Consider the following 17,901-nt stretch of genomic DNA (forward strand, 5'->3'; position numbering starts at 1 on the left):
TTTAGAGCCACTGGTCTAGTGGGAACAGTAATCGGTACAGTTGGGAAAATTTCGGGCTGTGTTTTAGCACCAGGTGCCGGAATGAGCGAGGGTCCACTGACATCTTCATTTATCCCTTCATCAGATGTTTACTGAATGCCTCCCACCTGCCAGGGACCAAATGATAACATGCTGACAGAATACTGGAAAGGGAAAGCAAATGTGGGCCTTTCCTTATGGAGGTTAGAAGGTAGTGGCCCTTCAGCGAGGGAGTTTGATGACCAGGGTGAGCATTTTCTAAAGAGTCACGATGGCAGTGATGGTCTGAGATGGATCCGAGCAGGGAGTCCTGCATGGAGCTGTCTTGGTAGCTCCAGGTGGGGCTGGTGGACGCCTGACCCAAGACAGTGACGTTCTCAGTTAATGCTGAGTTAATTCTCTAACTTTATAGTCCAGTGGAGAAATGTGGCCTCTATAGTCCCAATTTATGTGTTATTTTGAGTCAGATTCGTTAACAGGAGTCAGAACATTGAATTCTTAAACATTCTTACAGTGCAGTGATGTGTTGTAGCTCTCACACTTCTTAACCACTATCTTGTGACTTTAATTCTGTCTTCCGAAAGTCAAACTAGATTTAGAAAATGAGACTCTTATTTATAAACAGTAAAGTAAGAAAGCTGTTTGTCATTGTATTCCACCTTGAATTATTTGGGGCTGCCTATAAAGTGGCAGGTTTAGCACATCATGAAAATATAAATTATTAGAGTATTAGGTGTTGATTAGTGACATGGCTGACTCCCGTAGGCCTTTTCCTAGTTGGGTGATGGAAGTAGTGATTCATTCACTTTTGTGGGGGGGTGCGTTCATTATAGTTAGTTATTGATTAACTGGTAAGAATGAAAGGATCAATGCGATTTCTAATTCTTGGTGTATATTAAAAAGTCAACTTTCATTAACAATTGAAAAATGTGCCCAAAAGGTATAATAAAAATGAGTGAGAGGAAATATATTGTCAGAGACAAATTCAAGAAAACATTTAGTTCGTGATATTAAAGGTGCAAACTGTAAAGAACAATTGCAATTTGAATGTCTGTTTTTCAGGCAAGATATTGGCACATAAATAGAATCTCATAGGAAGGCTTAATGGTAAAGAATCATGTGAATTTTAAAAGGTCTTTAAGATTCTCTTCTGTATACAGTTGCTTTGTACTCAGTAATGCTTAAAGGAGACTCACAGGCCTTTCCTGATCATGATTTAATACCAAATCCAGTGTCCTTTTTATCCCTCGATTTTGAAAGATTGTTTCTATGACAGTCTCTATCCATTAGCTGAAAATTGGAAGTGGCCAAATCTTGTTACTCTGTATATGACGGATGAGTCAGATTTCCTTCTAAGGCCCATTTTTTCTTTAAAAAGTATTTTTCAATTAATCTTAAATTTTGATTCAGGCTATGGTAACATACTAAATTATGACAATTTATTTTGGTAGCTTGGGGCTTGTTTTCTTCCAGCTTGTCATTTGAGCAGACCTTGGCACTCCTAGCCGATGAGTCTTCTCTTTAATCTCACTTGTGTGATCACCTGCCCTGAAGTCAGGGCTCTGTGGTGTAATTGGCCTGGTTCTGCCCCTCACGCCTTGTTAGTCTTGATCAAGTTATTTACCCTTGACCTTGTGAGTCTCCTCTTCTGTACCTCTAAGCAAAATGGAAGGGTTACCGTGGATAAGGGCTTCTCATCCCAGATGTCTTCAGGGGCCAGGTGGTGAATGGGGCCAGATGTGGACCGCAGTGAATTCCAGAGCATTCATGCCAGTAAAGGGGCAGTTACTGCTCAGTCCCAGCCAATCGTTGGCACACTCCATTTGGGCCTGGTGTGGCCAGATTTTCCATGAGAATCCAGAAAGCCAGTTGTATATATGAAACTCATGCATTTAAATTGTTGGCAACAAATTCAAAATTTTATAAACACGGCGTGTGCCAAACAGAATACACCTGCTAATCAGATCGCATCGAGAGACCTGAAGTTTGTAATGTCTTGAGGAGATCACCAGTTAGCATCCCACAGAAAATAGATGTCCTGGGCCCTTTGCTGTTGGCAGGGTCTGTGAGCACCTTGTCAGCATTATCTTTGTGTGCTGTCTCCGCACTCATCAAGATGTGCCATTTAAAGGAAACTTTTTGGAGACAAAAAATGTCTTTATGGAGGTGGGCAACTTGCAGGCAGCCTAGGGAACATTCCGTCTTCTTCATGGCTCTCTCCTCTCCAGGCCAGCCCGGCAGCACTGAGATGCTGAACGATAGAGGCTGCTGCTCATAAACTGTAACCTTGAACTTGAGCCATGGCTGAGATCCCTAGCCAGGCCTCAGTATTCCCTCCTTGGTTAAATGAGAGTGTTGGTTAAAGTAACCCTGAGAATCCCTCCGGCACAATTTCCAGTTCTTTAGGGGGAAAAGGTGGGCTTGTATAAGGTGAGCCTTCAGCCTTCATAGGATGGGCTGCAACAAATGAGCTCACTCAGCTCAGTACAGGAGGGTCACGTTAAACTTGTGGTTACCTGAGATTAGTTAATTATGTTAGTTAATATTATCATCTGTGGCAGACAGGACCTGCCTCCCTGCATGAGCCCCTGCTTTTGAGCGTGGGCTGGCCTAGCGACTTGGTTGTAATGAATTGAACCTGGTAAAAGTGATGGGCAGTCACTTCTATTATCATGTTACATGAGATCGTAACTTCCGTTTCCTAGCAAACCCTCTTTCTTGCCGCCTCTGATGAACAAGTTTCCACGTTATGAGCTGCCACGTTGGAGAGGCCCACGTGTCAAGGAACAGGTGGCCTCTGGTTGACAGCCAGGAAGGAACAGGTGCCCTCAGTCCCTCAGTCCACAGCCACCTAAGTGAGCGGGGAAGCACATCCTGCCTGACCTGAGTCTTCAGATGAGACTCCAGCCCCAGCCAACACTTTGATTGCAGCTTTTGAGAGATGTTGAGCAGAAGGTCCAGCTTAGCTGTGCCCAGATTCCTGACCAACAGAAACTGTGAGATAAATCATGTGTCTTGTTTCAAGGTGCTGCATTCGTGGTGATTTGTCACATAGCAGTAGATGGCTATTACACCGTCTCTTTGAATTTGTTGAAAAAATTACATTCACTGTAGACATTCTTACTCATAGCAGATTGAAGTGTTTTAGCTAAATGAATGTATGCATTATTGTGTCTTAACACTAAGAACCATATAGGCATTATCCAGAGCTTTGTGTCAAATGTTTCAAAAGATTACAATCTGGTTTTAGCACCATCAGGGTCAGAAATGAGATCTTAATTTAAGCAACTCACTTTATTCTTTAATCCATTCATTCAAAATACTTAGTTTATCTCAAAAATTTGACCTTGGTCTTATCATAGTTGTCAATTAGAGTCCCTGACTGCATTCTTGTATCAAATTTGGACAAAGGAAAATTACCTCTCTGTTGTGCTTTTGAAAACACACATTTGTGTATGCTGCACACACACAGTTGCTAGCAGGTGCTTTCACTGTATGTCATGATGTCATGTGAAAATCTAAAGTGTTAGAACTCACTAATTAGTAATGAATTCCCTGAGTAAGTTCTTACCTGGAATCTTGGAATTCTTACCAAGAAAACTGAATTGATTTTGAAAGGTGATTTAAAGGGAGTTGATTAGACAGTAATGGATAAGACCAAGAAATGTTTAGGACCAAATACCTGAGCTGGACATAGGCAGGACGTCAGAATGAATAGGAAAATATGCAAAACAAAATGAAACAAAAAACACAGCCACTAACAACAGCAAAACCCCTCCCAGACGTTGTTTCAATTTAGGGAAACAATCACTTTACATCTGTTTGATATAAAACACATTTAAACAGGTCCTTGATTAGTTGCATGCCAGTACTTCTCACACTTGGATTTGCATAAAGTCACCTGGGAATTTGTTAAAGTGCAGCTTCTGACTCAGTAGGTCTGGGGCGGGCTTCCTAAGCTCGCAGGTGATGGTGATGTTGCTGGTCCGTTGCCACACCTTGAGGACTGAGGTGGAGGCCCAGCCCAGCCCCCTGTGCCCAAGTACGGCCTGCATAATGCTGCTCTCTCGTCATCCTCACCTTCTCCCTCAGCCTCCATTTCCAGGTACTTCTGCTCCAAATGGGTTGTCAGTCACTTACCAGGCTGTCTCACCTTTAGGCTCTTTGACTAGGAAAATTAAAAACAAAACAAAACAACAAGCAATAAGCCACCAGACCCTTAAGTGGTTTTTAAATGCCCTGATTGTGTATCAGGTTGCTTTAGGGATGGTCCTTACCACATCTAGACTTCCACAGTTAGAGCTGCCAGAACAGTGCTTTCCGGAGTCTAAAGAGAGAAGCTGGGGCCAGACATTTGCTCTGCCCCGGAAGGGAGGCATCATCGTAAGCATTCTCAGGCCCTTGTAGGTGTCAGTCGGCTAATACCTATGCCCTGTCCTTGGGGTAATTCTGGACTTCGGTGAAATAATCTAATGCAAATGTTTTTAAGAATTCGCTTTCCTAATATAAAAGTCTGCCCTTCTGAGGGGTGGGGGAGGTATAAGTTTACAAAAGATCCCTCCATCTAGTACTAAGTCTTACCAGCCTTCAAATATCTTAAATTCAGCCTTGATTAAAATTAAGATGAGGCCAAACACCACAGACTTCTGTAGCAGGAACTTTAAGAGGCTCCAGGTGCTTTTGAGAACACAGAACCCTGAGTCAGCAGGTTGCCTTTATTAGATGGATAAGGTAGATGGAACAGTGACATGGAGCTGTCATTCATTTTAGGTCAAATCTGTTTATTTTGTACCTTGTCATCATAAAATTGAGATTCTTTCTGAGATTTTACTTAGTAAACCAGTAAAAATGAAAGATTTAATACCTCCAAGGACAACTTTTCGAGACTATGACTATTTGTGATAGGCAACTATAACTGTTAAAAGGTTCACTGTAGAAAACCTTCTAAATTCTGGTTGTTGTAGCAGATTGATTTATGCCCCATCTTTGGGGTGACAGTCATCTCCCTGATTAATTTAGCCAGTTTAAACAGCTTTGCAAACTGCCTCAGAAACATAGCTAAAAGCATTCATCAGTGCAAAATGGTTATTATTAAAGTAAAATAAATGAACAGTGCCAACAATTAACTTTAAAACTCAAATCAGAATCTCAGTTTTTTTCATGACACCAACCTTGAGCTCTTGAAGAAGTTTTGCTGACTCCTTCCTGGCCCTTTATCTTTAAGTCGGGTCTGTGTAACAAATTGCCCAGAAACTTGGCAGCTTGAGAAAACTAATGTGCATTATCTATCTCCCAGTTCCATCAGGAATCTGGGTGCAGCCTAGCTGGGTCCTTCTGCTGCAGGGCCTCATGAGGGTTCCGTCAAGGTGTCACCTGGGGTGTGGTCTCATCCAAAAGCTCACCTAGGGCGAATCCTCTTCCAAGTTTACTCCCATGCTTGTTGGCAGAATTTGGTTTCTTTCAGGTTGTTGCATGGGGGGGCGGGGGGCTCTGTTCTTCACAGGCTGTTGGCCAGAGCCCTCCCTCAGTTCCTTGCCATGTTGGCCTTTCCAGGAGGCTACTCATCATGACAGCCTGTTCCCTCCAGGAGAAGGGCTCCGAGAGAGAGTGAGGGAGAGTGAGCAAGGTGAAAGTCAGGGTCTTTTTTTTAGCCTTCTCTCTCTCTTTTTTCAAAACCACTGTATTGAGATATGATGACATGAAATGCTGTACATATATAATGTGTACAACTCAGTGAGTTTGGGGATAAGTACAGACCTGTGAAACCATCACTACCATCAACATCTATCATAAACATCCATCTTCTCCTAAAGTTTCTTCCCGCCCCCTTTATTGTCGTTGTTGTTTGTGTGTGTGTGTGTGTGTGTGATAGGAACACTTAAGATCTACCTTCTTAGCAAATTTTAAGTGTCCAATACAGTATTGTTAGCTATAGGCACCATCCTGTATAGTAGATCTCCAGCACTTATCTTGCATAATTGAAACTTTGATCCTCCCCTCCCCATTTCCCCTACCTACCCCCCAGCCCCTGGAAACCATCGTTCTACTGTCTGCTTCTATGAGTTTGACTGTTTGGATTCTGCATACAAGCTGAGGATCAGGCAGCATTTGTCTGTCTGCGACTGGCTTATTGCAGGTAGCTTAGTGTCTCCAGGTTCATCCATTTTGTCCCAAATGACAGGATTTCCTTTTTTAAAATCTGTTGTATGTATATACCACCTTTTCTTTATCCCTTCATCCACTGAGGAACATTTAGGTTGTTTCCATATCTTGGTCTAGCCAGTCTCTGAAGGCACATCCCATAACTGTATTCTGCTAATGAGAAGCAGTCCAGCCCACACTCTAGGGGAGGGGATCACACAGGATGTGAGTATCAGGACTCAGGGGTCTTGCGGGGGCGTTTTGGAGTCTTTCTGCCGCATGTAGTAAGGGCTCAATGAGTATGAGTCAGATCCGTTGCAGTGCTGGATCGCTGTCCTTGGCACTGAGATGCACACAACGGGGTTTCATTGCAGTCCTTGTTCAGGGTGAGTTTAGGTAGGTTGTGATTTGACTGAACAGCTAGCATTTTAAGCTGTAGTTCAAGAACTGGCAGGTTAACACACATACATAATTTGTTCTGGAAAGTACGGATAGGTAATTTTGTTTGTTTACATGCTTGTCTTCTTAAGTTCTGGAAGAGGAATTAAGGAGGCCTAAAGCCTGAGATCCATTCTGAGATGATAGTAAGCTAGGCATGGTGGGTGGGAGGGTGGTCGTGGAATTTTAAAAGCTTATGTGCTACATCTAGATCTCAGCTTAAATGACCCCACCTCAGAGAGGCCTTCCCTGTGCATCCAATTTAAATTAACCATTGCTTTCGCCATAATCCTCGCAGAGCCCTTAGCACCCTCGGCTCTATTCTCTGCGAATTTCCTTGTTTGCTCTCTCTCCCTCTGTGAGAACTAAGCCCCCGAGAGCCAAGACCTCACCTGTCTTGGTCCACTTGTGTGTCATCAGCACCTCGCACGGGGCCCGGCAAACAGTAGGCGTTCGGTAAATACTGAATAAATGAGTGAAATGAACACAAAGATGTGAAATGACTTCAAGGAGCTTTTGGGAAATTCTAGTATCTTCATGACTTCCAAAGGAAATGCCATTTATTCAGCTCACCTGCAAAATACTTTCATTTGTTAAAGAAAACAGTCTCAAGGTTGTGGGGTAGTTAGTTTTGTCCCTGCAGCTGATGGCTGGTGTCCATGAGGCAAGTCACGTCACCTCTCTGGGCTGAGGATAAAATCTGGGCTGATGAGTGGGTGTGTTCAGACTGCTCTGTCCCCAGAACCCACTCAGGCAGAGGAGGCTACGTGTTTTCAACACTGGTCAGCCACTTGTGGTTTTGTTTGAAGAAAGGATTCTGTGGCCAAAGAAAAGTTTGAAACCCACGCACCCACTGATGGGCATTCCAGCTCTGTAAGTGCAGACACTGGTGGCAGTGTTTTGGGCAGATCAGGGTGGAGACCTGTGGCCCTTGAAGCTTTGGCAGAACCAATAGGAAGAGCAGCCTGACAGTTTACCTTCAGGTGACCTAAGTGCTTTCCAAGGACATAAAGAATTAAAGAGTCTCGTCCCCCCAGCCCTCCCCTGCAGCCTCACACCTCACCTGTGCCCACATCATGCTGCCTTGGAAATGTTAGCATCATTTGTTTTTTCCATATTAAGATTTCATTTCCGGCCCCGCCTTTCCCACCAGATAGCCGGAGCTTCTGAGCTCCAAGTTTTTCTGTCACATCCCCTGAAACAGTGCAAATTGTGCCATTAAGCCTGGCGTAAACGATTTGAAAGCACTTCACCTCGTCGTTTAAACATAATACTTCTGACAGCTTTCAATTTGGGGTATTTTTAATTCTAATTAAAAAACTATTGAACATTAATAGCCTCTATATAGCGTGCCGTGGTGCCTTTGTGCTCCATTTTGGCCATCTGGCTTTTAGACAGACAGCTTGGTTGCATAGCTGTTAACGGCCCATGTGGTTTTTCCCTGGCCTTTGGGAATCACCAGGTCCAGGCATAATTAGTATAAATCAAAATCCTCTGGCTGATGACAGGAAAATGGTGTGTTTGAACAGCAGCTTATTAAAATGACCTACTTAATTTAAGAAAAATATTGTATCCACTCGCAGGGTAACCTGGGTGCTTTCCCTGACAGATTTTATAATATTTCTTCCTTCCTCCCTCCCTTCCTTCCTTTCGTTCATTCTTTTTTTTTTTTTTTTTTAATTAAAGAAAAGGAAAGGGAATGGAAAGGCCCGTTCTACTTCATCCAAGGTGCAGACCCACAGTTCGGACTGATGAAGGCCTGGTCCACTGGGGACTGTGACAGCGGCGGCGACGAGTGGAAGCAGGAGATCCGTCTGACTGAGCAGGCCGTCCAGGCTATCAACAAGCTGAGCCCCAAGCCCAAGTTCTTTGTTCTGTGCGGGGACCTCGTCCATGCCATGCCCGGTAAGACTGGGGTCGTCATTGTGACCTTGTCTTCTCCCCACAGCCAGAAAAAAATCATTTGTCTTAAAAGACGACTCTATTCAGTAACGGCTCATTCTTTCTCTTCACGACGGTTGCAGTATCATCAAACATCAGAAAATACACGCTCATTTTATTTTTAGAATTTGGCAAGATTAATCACAGTAATTAGGCAGAGCTACAGTTCTTATGGTCTGAGCTTACTATGAAAAATGGAACAGTTTCCTATGTGTCACCTTTCTTCATTTCCAGGGGGCAAACTTGAACTACTTTCAGATCCCATATCCATAAACGTAATCTTCTCCTTTCGTTTCCCTTCTTCTTGTGCTTTTATTTCTCCTGTATTTGTTAGTGCTTTTTCAGTTTCAAATGACAATCTAACTTGAACTAGATTAATTTTTTTTTAAAGTTTGTGTTACCCTATGGGACTGTAAAGTCCAAGGGCAGATTTGGGCTTCGGGTACAGCCGGATCCAGGGGCTCAGAGGTTGCTGTCAGGGCTTGGTCTCTTCCTCGCTCAGCCTTGCTTTCCTCTGGGTTGAATTTATTCTCATGCAGGCTCTTTCCAGGTAGTGGCTCCAGGGAGCTTTAGGTTTATGTCCTTCTTACTGAAACCACAACAGAAAGAAAGTGCCTTATTCTTTTTTTAAAAAATAATTAATTTATTTTTGGCTGCATTGGGTCTTTGTTGCTGTGCACGGGCTTTCTCTAGTTGTGGCGAGTGGGGGCTACTCTTCATTGCAGTGTGCAGGCTTTTCATTGTGGTGGCTTCTCTTGTTGCGGAGCATGGGCTCCAGGCACACGGGCTTCAGTAGTTGTGGCACACGGGCTCAGTAGTAGTGGCTCGCGGGCTCTAGAGTGTAGGCTCAGTAGCTGTGGCCCACGGGCTTAAGTTGCTCTGCGGCATGTGGGATCTTCCCAGACCAGGGCTCGAACCCGTGTCTCCTGCATTGGCAGGCGGATTCTTAACCACTGCACCACCAGGGAAGCCCCTGAAAGTGCCTTATTCTTAGTGGTCCAATCAGAGTTACAGACCAGCACCCATCCAGCTCACATAGCCCCATGAAGCCGGGGTGTGGGGTCAGCTCCCCTGCAGCCAAGTGGTCAGAAGAACAGGATGGTTGCCCTGAAGAAAAGTGAGATAGTAGGAACGGGAACATAACAGGTCCTTTTTAGAACTCGCTTCCTTTATTTATTCCCCTTTCCTTTGATATCCTTCTCTCCCAGGCAAAGATAAAGCCCAGTGAGCAAGTATAAGAAAGTGGAAACCGCCCCTGCCCATCTGGGAGGCAGAGCAGGCACCCAAGACCACTCTTGTCTGTGTCTTGGTCTCTGCTTAGTGGACAGAGATGACCCAAAGACCACTGCGGAAAACACTCTAGCTGCTATGGGTGTTTGTTTTTGGCTAACGTTACCTTGTAAACCAAGACTCTTGAGTCCTGCTATGATTTCTAATGTCTTTAGAAGCCAAGGCACTCTGCAGGAAGCCTGGGTACGTTAATTCCTCCCCTCCAGGACTCACTTGTCTGGTAACCTACCTATCTAGAACAATCCCAGAGTGAACGTGTGAGGATGGAGAAGGGGCTGCTCAGAATGGCTCTCCTTGAAGTCTAGGGAGTATGGCCAGCAGGGAGAACCCTCAGATTCCAAATTTACTGCTTTTCTGTCCAGTGTTTTTCTTTTTTTTTTCCTTTGAAAATAGAATATTATGAGACTCACTAGAATTATATAACATGTTCTTGTAGATGTTTACTGACTTGTTCTGAATTATGGTAATGTATTCAGTCATATTTCAAAATAAGGTTTAAAATAAAAGCATTCCGTGTGATTACACTGCTTCTTAAATAAAGTGTACTGAACATAAGTAAATTAAAAGATAGAGTTTTTATGATCAACCCTACCAGTTGGTCAGAAGACCTCGAAAATGTGAACTAGCAAACTTTTGAGAACTTGTTTTATATTCATTGTGACCTGAACAGAATTCTGAAGATTTGGACTGTTTTGTGGGATTGTAACTGACCCAGTGAAAGGATTGTAACTGTTTTGAATATTGTGGTCTTAGGTTTAAACAAAACATTTTGAATCTAGTTACCTTTTTTTTTTGCATTTAATTGCATTTTTTAATATGCAATTAGTGGCTTCCCCCTCATTTAGCTCATATGCAGGGGCAGACATTAGAAAAGTAATTATTTGCTTTGACTGCTTAGCACATTGTTAATTATCAAATGCATATATTAATAGGCAGATAAAATCGGAGAGCATACTTTTAATTCCACCATAAATAATATCTTGGGCCAAGTAGTTTTAAGTTCAAATTGGAGAAAAAGAACTTTACAAGTAATGCTTTTGTTAATGAAAGTCCGAATATGCTTTTCTATTATAAATATCCATCATAATATTCGTTCATCTACAAACATTTATTGTGTGCAAACTAAGTGTCAGTTCCAGATGCTGTGGATACGATAGTTAGAAATGAGAGACCAGCCCTTCCACGGAGCTTAGAGTCTGGTAAGGGAAGTGTAAAACCCAGGATGGTTAAGGGGTGCCGTTGGTGCCAAGACCTGCAGGAAAAAGCCTGAGAAATGCAGGACAAGGCCCATTTAGTTTTGAAACATATGCAGTTTTCATTCTGCAGGCGTCTTTTGGGTTATCTTGGTATTTTCTTATTTTATAAAGCGTCTCTGTGGGATAAACCACATTATAAGTAGCAAATGAAGACTTGTACAAATACTGAGACCATTGATTTTTAATCCTTCACTCTTGAGCCCAGGATGACTTTCTTCAGTCCTCCTGATGTTGAGGCATCGACCCACTGATGCTGTCCCCAGGAGCCTTATTAGGTTTCGACAATTACATGAGAGGCTGGAATGTGATGATACAGTTAGAGAGCAGGAGAGTCCCTTTAGCCTTTGGAATGGGTTGGTGTGTCTGTCCCTGTTTGGTAGCAAGGGCTATAACCAAACAAAACAGATAAAGCGGGAGGAATTCTTCCCTTGATACAAAGTCTCCTTGAAGAGTTCTTTGTTTACTGACCTCCACTGGGGCAGCTGTTACATGATGTTTCAGTTGATTCAGCCCCAGGAAGTCCTCTGTTATGTAAAGTGAGGCAAGCCTGCGTTAGCATTATTTCAATAGGTGGTGTATTAGTTTCCCATGGCTGCTGTAAACAATTACTATAGACTTAGTGGTCTAAAACAACACATTTATTCTCTTATGGTTCTGGAGGACAGAGTATAAAATGGGTGTGCGGGGCTGCATCCTTTCTGGGAGGTTCCAGCTTCTAGAGGCTGTGCACATGTCCTGGGTCAAGGCCCCTTCCTCTGTCTTCAAAGCCAGCAACATAGCATCTTCTCGCCTCACTGACCTTTGATTCACCCTCTCATATTCTCTTACTCCTATCCTCCTGCTTCCCTCTTATCAACACCCTTGTGATCATGTTGGCCTGTTCAGATAGCCCAGGATAATCTCTTCATCTCAAAATCCTTAACTTTATCACATCTGCAAATTCCCTTTTGCCTTGTAAGGTAACGTATTCATAGATTTGGGGGACTGGTATGTGGACGTCTGTGGGGGACCATTATTCAGCCAACCACAGATTGGCAAAGGATGAATTCGGGGTCTGTTATGTGCCAGGAACTGTGCTGCTAGCTCACTCATTATGGGCTTGAAAAAGTGTCATTGTTATTTCCATTTTCCCAGGGTCACTTAGCTTGTAAGTGGTGGAGTCAGGATCTTACTCAGGTTCGTCTGTTTCCAAACTTAATGCACTTCTGCTGCAGCCTTGCTACTCAAAGGCTGGTCCTCAGAGCTGTATCCAGGAGCTTGTTTGAAATGTAGGATTTCTGCCCCACCCAGACCTAATGAGACATAATCAGCATCTCAACAAGATCCGCAGATGAATCTTATGGGCAATTAAGTCTGAGAAGCATTTAATAGACTGATATGCACAGTGCCTGGGTGTTTGGCTTCTCTGTGTACTACGTACCATTTTGTGTGTGTGCAAGTGGTTTGTGAAAATTCACTTTAGCTCTTAAAGATAATGGTGCTCAGCTTCAAAGGGAAATGCTTTAAGTTTGTAGGTTTTTATTTTGCTTTCTAAACAACAGTTTGAATAACTAAAGCCGAATGACCTCTGCTATGCAGGGCTTCCCAAACAGAACCTGACAGAAATATTCAGGAAAGCAGCCACACCTATACGCTTTAAAAGTATCTTTATGCAGAAAGGTCAGGAGGGCTAGCGCTGGTTCTTTGGGTCCTCTCTGTGTGCATGATCCCTTATCTGCCATTCCAAAGTTCACAAAGCTCTGAACACCTAAACGTTTTTTGCTTAAGTTTGGAACTAACTCAGTTGGCAACAAAACTGACCTGAACTGACATGAAGCTATTTATAGTCTCTATTTATCCTACTTAGAACATTCATATATTTTGCTAGTGAAATATTACCGTGTTCCATGATGGGGTGGTGCCTGAGACCCAGCTGGAGGCATTATTTAATACGTGCCCTCTGCCTGGTATTGCTATTTTTAAGTTTGAAAAACTCCAGATTTCAAACCAGATCTGGCCCAAAGCATTTTGGATAAGAACACATGAATCTGCCGTGTTGATCATTTGGAATTTATAGATGAAGAAACCTTTCATCACCAGAAGCAGAAGGCTCTTCCTTCCTTCCCATTTAATGTCACATCCCCAAGTTCACTTGTGTACACCCATTGCACCGTGGCCACATTTTAGTTTCAAAGTTAAAAATGTTCCCAGGCATCTTATATTTGAATTTTGGGGACCATTCCTGTTGGGACCAAAGTGACTGAATATGAAAATGGAGTTGCGTTCAGAAATCATTCGGACAAATTGAAAGAGAGGGTATGTACACAAAGGTGATGTTTGCTACAGATAAGTGCAGACTAATCAATCCACTTAGGTGGAAAAATCTTCACTTCAGGGTAGAGAAGGACTGGGCTTCTGCAGATATGGCCGCAAAAGGCTGGAGATTAAGGGGATTAGTGGCATGGTGTTTAGGATGGGAGACGCTCTGGGAATGTAAAGCAGAACTGCTGAATTGTGGTTTTCCTGCAAGACCCAAGCGAGAGCTGAAAGGTTCTATTTCATCTAGTTTGGTAGCCCCTCACCTTAAATTAGATGTGAAGGGCTAGGCCAAGGTCCAGATAAGAGTAGCCCTGGCTAAATGGCCATCAGGCTCTTCCCCACTTAGATTTCTAATTCTATGATGAATGGGTAGAATTGGGAAATAAAGCAAGATGGAATGCTTTGGTACGCTGGGCTTCAGGCAGAGAATAAGCCATTTGTCCTTCTGTGTTCACACAATCCAGGAAGGTTGGTGTTTATTTTTCCCCAGCTGGGCAGGCACAAACATGTGAACGTAATTCTGGTACAAGACAGACTATGATAAGCAAAGCCTCAGAGGCACACTTTTGAAAACCAAAGCCAGGATTAAGGCTGTGGCCAGGAAAAGGCCTTATGTCTGCCCTCCAGCCTCTATGATTCACCTTCCCCCAAGCTGAATTCTAAGTTCCTAAAGGGCAGCGAGTGTGTGTATCTGTGTTGGTGTGTGTTTACATCAAGCGTCCAGCACTGTGGGCATGTGAACGGTGTGAGTGAATGCAGGTCAAGTGAATCACTGTTATGTTTCCCGGGGTCCTTAGCAAGTAGCTGGCACATGGTAGGCCCCCAGTACAAATTTCTGGATTAGATGAGTAATCAATTCATTTATTTAACAAATCTCTGTTGAGTGCTTACTCTGAGCCAGGCACTGTTCCAGATGCCTGTGCTACATAAGTGAATAGAAGAGATCAAAACCTGTGCTTGACCTAGAAATAAGGAATAGGGATGCATGGAAACATGAAAGTATTATTTTTTGTCATTCTTATCTTTTGTAGGATTCAAACTCGTGTAGCTATGGATCTGTTTTGTTATTTTATTAGCTTTTTAAATTATACGAGTAATATGTGAATACGTTCTCTTTGTAAAGATTTAAAATCTGTATCTAGAATAAACTGTAACCCCCAACCAGGTCCATCCCTTGGGGTCACCATAGTTAAAAGTATGTGTGTTGGTGAGCAACCTGGTCTTACATAAATGTCATCATTCTGCGCACGCTGTTCTGTGCCTCGCTTTTTCCCCTTGCATCCATCTGGAAAACGCTTTTACGCTGATACACAGAGGTTTATGTCAGGCTTTTAATAACTGCGGTGAGTTCCGTGGGTTGGAATCTCCTAATTGATTAGTCCTCTCTCCTCACCATCACTAGGAGTGAGAATCTAAACAGTACCGCTAGCAGAGGTTCTTCTTGTGTACTCAGGTCAGCTTTTCTTTAGGCTTGAAGTCAAAATGGGTTGGCTGGTTCGGGACCTGCTCTAGCACTTGGAGGGAGTGAACACCAGGCGGTTCGCTCTGCAGTTCCCAGGAGGACCCCTCTCAGGGACTGGCTGCACTTTCCTTCTGTACCATCTCTGCTGTGCAGCAGCATCTCTACCTGCACTGCCCACCACACCCTAGGTACTCAGAAAGTTTCCACTGAACGGAAACCCTTTTGTCCCTATTAACAGCATCTGTTCCTGTTGTTGTTGTTGTTTTTAAAAGAAGCTCAGTTAACTCATGTTCAATTCCTTGGCTGTATAATTAGCCTTGCATTGTTATTTTTAAGTGCATATTCCAGGCTCCAAGAAATGCCATGATTTAAAGACAATTTACCACACAGCTTAACATACAGAAACATTAAAGGGGGGTTCTGTGGGTGCAAGAAAGTGACCCGCCTTGGTTGAAATATCACCAGGCCCTGGACTGGGCCGGGCTGCTGTCTTCAGCTCTTCCAGCAGGTTGTGTGCGGGCCGAATGTTGAGCCGTGGTGACCCGGAGCAATCAGCCAGCCCCGGGCTTCCGGGCTCCTTCACATGCAGTATAAGCGCTGTTGAAGCATCCAGGCGATCAGGAACAATCAATGCCTCCCTTCTGCTGGGGCTGATTGAAAGTGGTTTGAACTAATTTACCTGATATTACTAATTAGGGAACTGAGCGTTACTTGCAGAGTTGTTTCTTTTTTGTTCTTGTTGTTCATGGAGAGAGGATTTTTTATTGAGATACACTTGACATACAACATTATATTAGTTTCAGGTGTATAACATAGTGATTCAATATTTGTATATACTGTGAAAGGATCACAGTAAGTCTAGTTACCATCTGTCACAATACATAGTTACAAATTTTTCTTGTGACTTTTTTTTTTAACATCTTTATTGGAGTATAATTGCTTTACAATGGTGTGTTAGTTTCTGCTTTATAACAAAGTGAATCAGCTATACGTATACATATATCCCCATACCGCCTCCCTCTTGCGTCTCCCTCCCACCCTCCCTAACCCACCCCTCTAGGTGGACGCAAAGCACCGAGCTGATCTCCCTGGGATATGCGGCTGCTTCCCACTAGCTCTCTGTTTTACATTTGGTAGTGTATATATGTCCATGCCGCTGTTTCTGATGTGTGTGGTCTGAAGCAGCACTGCTGGGAGCGGTGATCGCCCTCCTGCCCCCGCCAGCATCTGCCACGTGGCCTCATGGCAGAGGCCCTGTGCCCGCTGCTGGGCATCTCAGCTTGTTCTGTGCCCAGACCCCTGTGGCAGCTTGCTGAAGCCTCTGGACCACCTCTCATAATAATGTTTCTAAATGCATAAAATAAAATGCATGGGGTTTCTCAGAAACCAATTATATTGAAATATAGTCATCAAAATATTTTAAAATTTATTTGATAGAGTAAAATGCATGCCTCTTTGTTGATCTATTGTTATATAATACAGTCTAACAGCAAGGCTAATAACTACTGTATTTTCAAAGTGGTGCTTGAGCTTAAGCAGCGTTGTGAGGTGTTGCAACAACTGGAATGGAATATGCAAAATCCTCGTGATTTCTGTTGGTGGACAGAATCACAGGAGCGTGAATACCTCTGTGGCTTTCTGCCTAACTTCATAGTAGAGGGAAATGCTAAATGTCAGTTATAGGTCAGTGAAAATGTAGGCTTTTTCCCCATCTAGGTTCACAGATCCCCGTGGACTCCAGGTTAAGAGCCCTTATCCATGTGCACATGTGGATATACTCTTGTTTGACTAGTCAGAGCTTTCTCTTCATAGTCAATGTATGGATATTATAATTGCCCACAGTATAAACTCAATGGCAGAAACTCTACCTTGAATTAAAGGCTAAAACGCTTCTTAATTGTAGCTAGGAAAATGTGGACCTCTGATTATTCCCTGAAAAGAAATGAGCTGAGTAACAGGAGCTAGTTAACAATTGTCTTTTGTAAATTTATTTACTTTATTTATTTATTTTTGGCTGCGTTGGGACTTCGTTGCTGCGCGCGGGCTTTCTCTAGTGGTGAGCCGGGTCTACTCTTCGTTGCGGTGCGCGGGCTTCTCATTGCAGTAGCTTCTATTGTTGGGGAGCACGGGCTCTAGGCACATGGGCTCAGTAGTTGTGGCTCACGGGCTCTAGAGCGCAGGCTCAGTAATTGTGGCGCACAGGCTTAGTTGCTCCGCGGCATGTGGGATCTTCCCAGACCAGGGCTTGAACACCTGTCCCCTGCATTGGTAGGCGGATTGTTAACCACTGCGCCACCAGAGAAGTCTCTCCTGTCAGTACATTTAAAACTATTAGGCATTCTATCAGTTTCAGCGTCTTGAAGAAATTTCTCCTAGAGCCCTCTGTTTCCTGGCTCATTATTGTCTAAGCCTAACAGCTGTCATATTGGCATTTCCATCCCTGTTCTAGGGACTGACAACCTCTCTCAGGTTGGATCCCCGTTTCTTCGCTTTGTAGCAGACCATGATTGTAGAGGCCATTAGGCAAAGAACCTGTGGCAGTCTGCTCCGCGACCCCGGCCAGCCCTCTGAGTGGCGCAGGCCACTGAGCAGAACAGCTAGGGAGCTCACTTCCACCCCCCCCCACATCCTGGGGGGTTTCCTGGAGGCGGCAGAGGGATGCTACAGAAGCTTGCAGAGTCCCTGGCAAACCAATACAGTGTAGACAAAACCAGCGTCTTTCTAGCTTGTGCTTAGCTGATTGGAATAGTTACATCTTTCCTTTCGTTGTTTTTGCTCTGAATACTCGTTTTCTGGAATTGGGACATTTCACTTCCTTAATGGGCCTATTATCTGCAACTAAATGAAATAGGAAAAAGAAGCAGGATCCCAAAGGAGTTCAATTACCAGTTAATTGGTCAAGTGATCAGAATGTGAAATGAAAAAAATAATGAGAGGTTAGAAAAGGGAGCATATTTCAGGCCAAAACTGCTGAGGATGCCTATTTTGTAACTTCCATAATTTAGACACTCACCTGCATGTCTGGAATTATGTATCACTCCCTTCAGCTCCTAAACA

The 17,901-nt window shown here is 43.5% G+C and overlaps 1 protein-coding gene across 1 annotated transcript in view; it reads left to right on the forward strand.

The window, feature by feature from the left end:
• CPPED1 (calcineurin like phosphoesterase domain containing 1) overlaps positions 1 to 17,901 on the forward strand; it is a 117,677-nt gene that overhangs the window by 15,722 nt on the left and 84,054 nt on the right. The window contains exon 2 of the mRNA XM_067706604.1: positions 8,284 to 8,502. Within this exon, the coding sequence (XP_067562705.1) occupies positions 8,284 to 8,502 (219 nt within the window). The remainder of the gene's footprint in view (positions 1 to 8,283; positions 8,503 to 17,901) is intronic.

This window comes from Pseudorca crassidens, chromosome 15 (genome assembly GCF_039906515.1).
Source record: "Pseudorca crassidens isolate mPseCra1 chromosome 15, mPseCra1.hap1, whole genome shotgun sequence".
Classification (NCBI taxonomy): Eukaryota; Metazoa; Chordata; class Mammalia; order Artiodactyla; family Delphinidae; genus Pseudorca; species Pseudorca crassidens.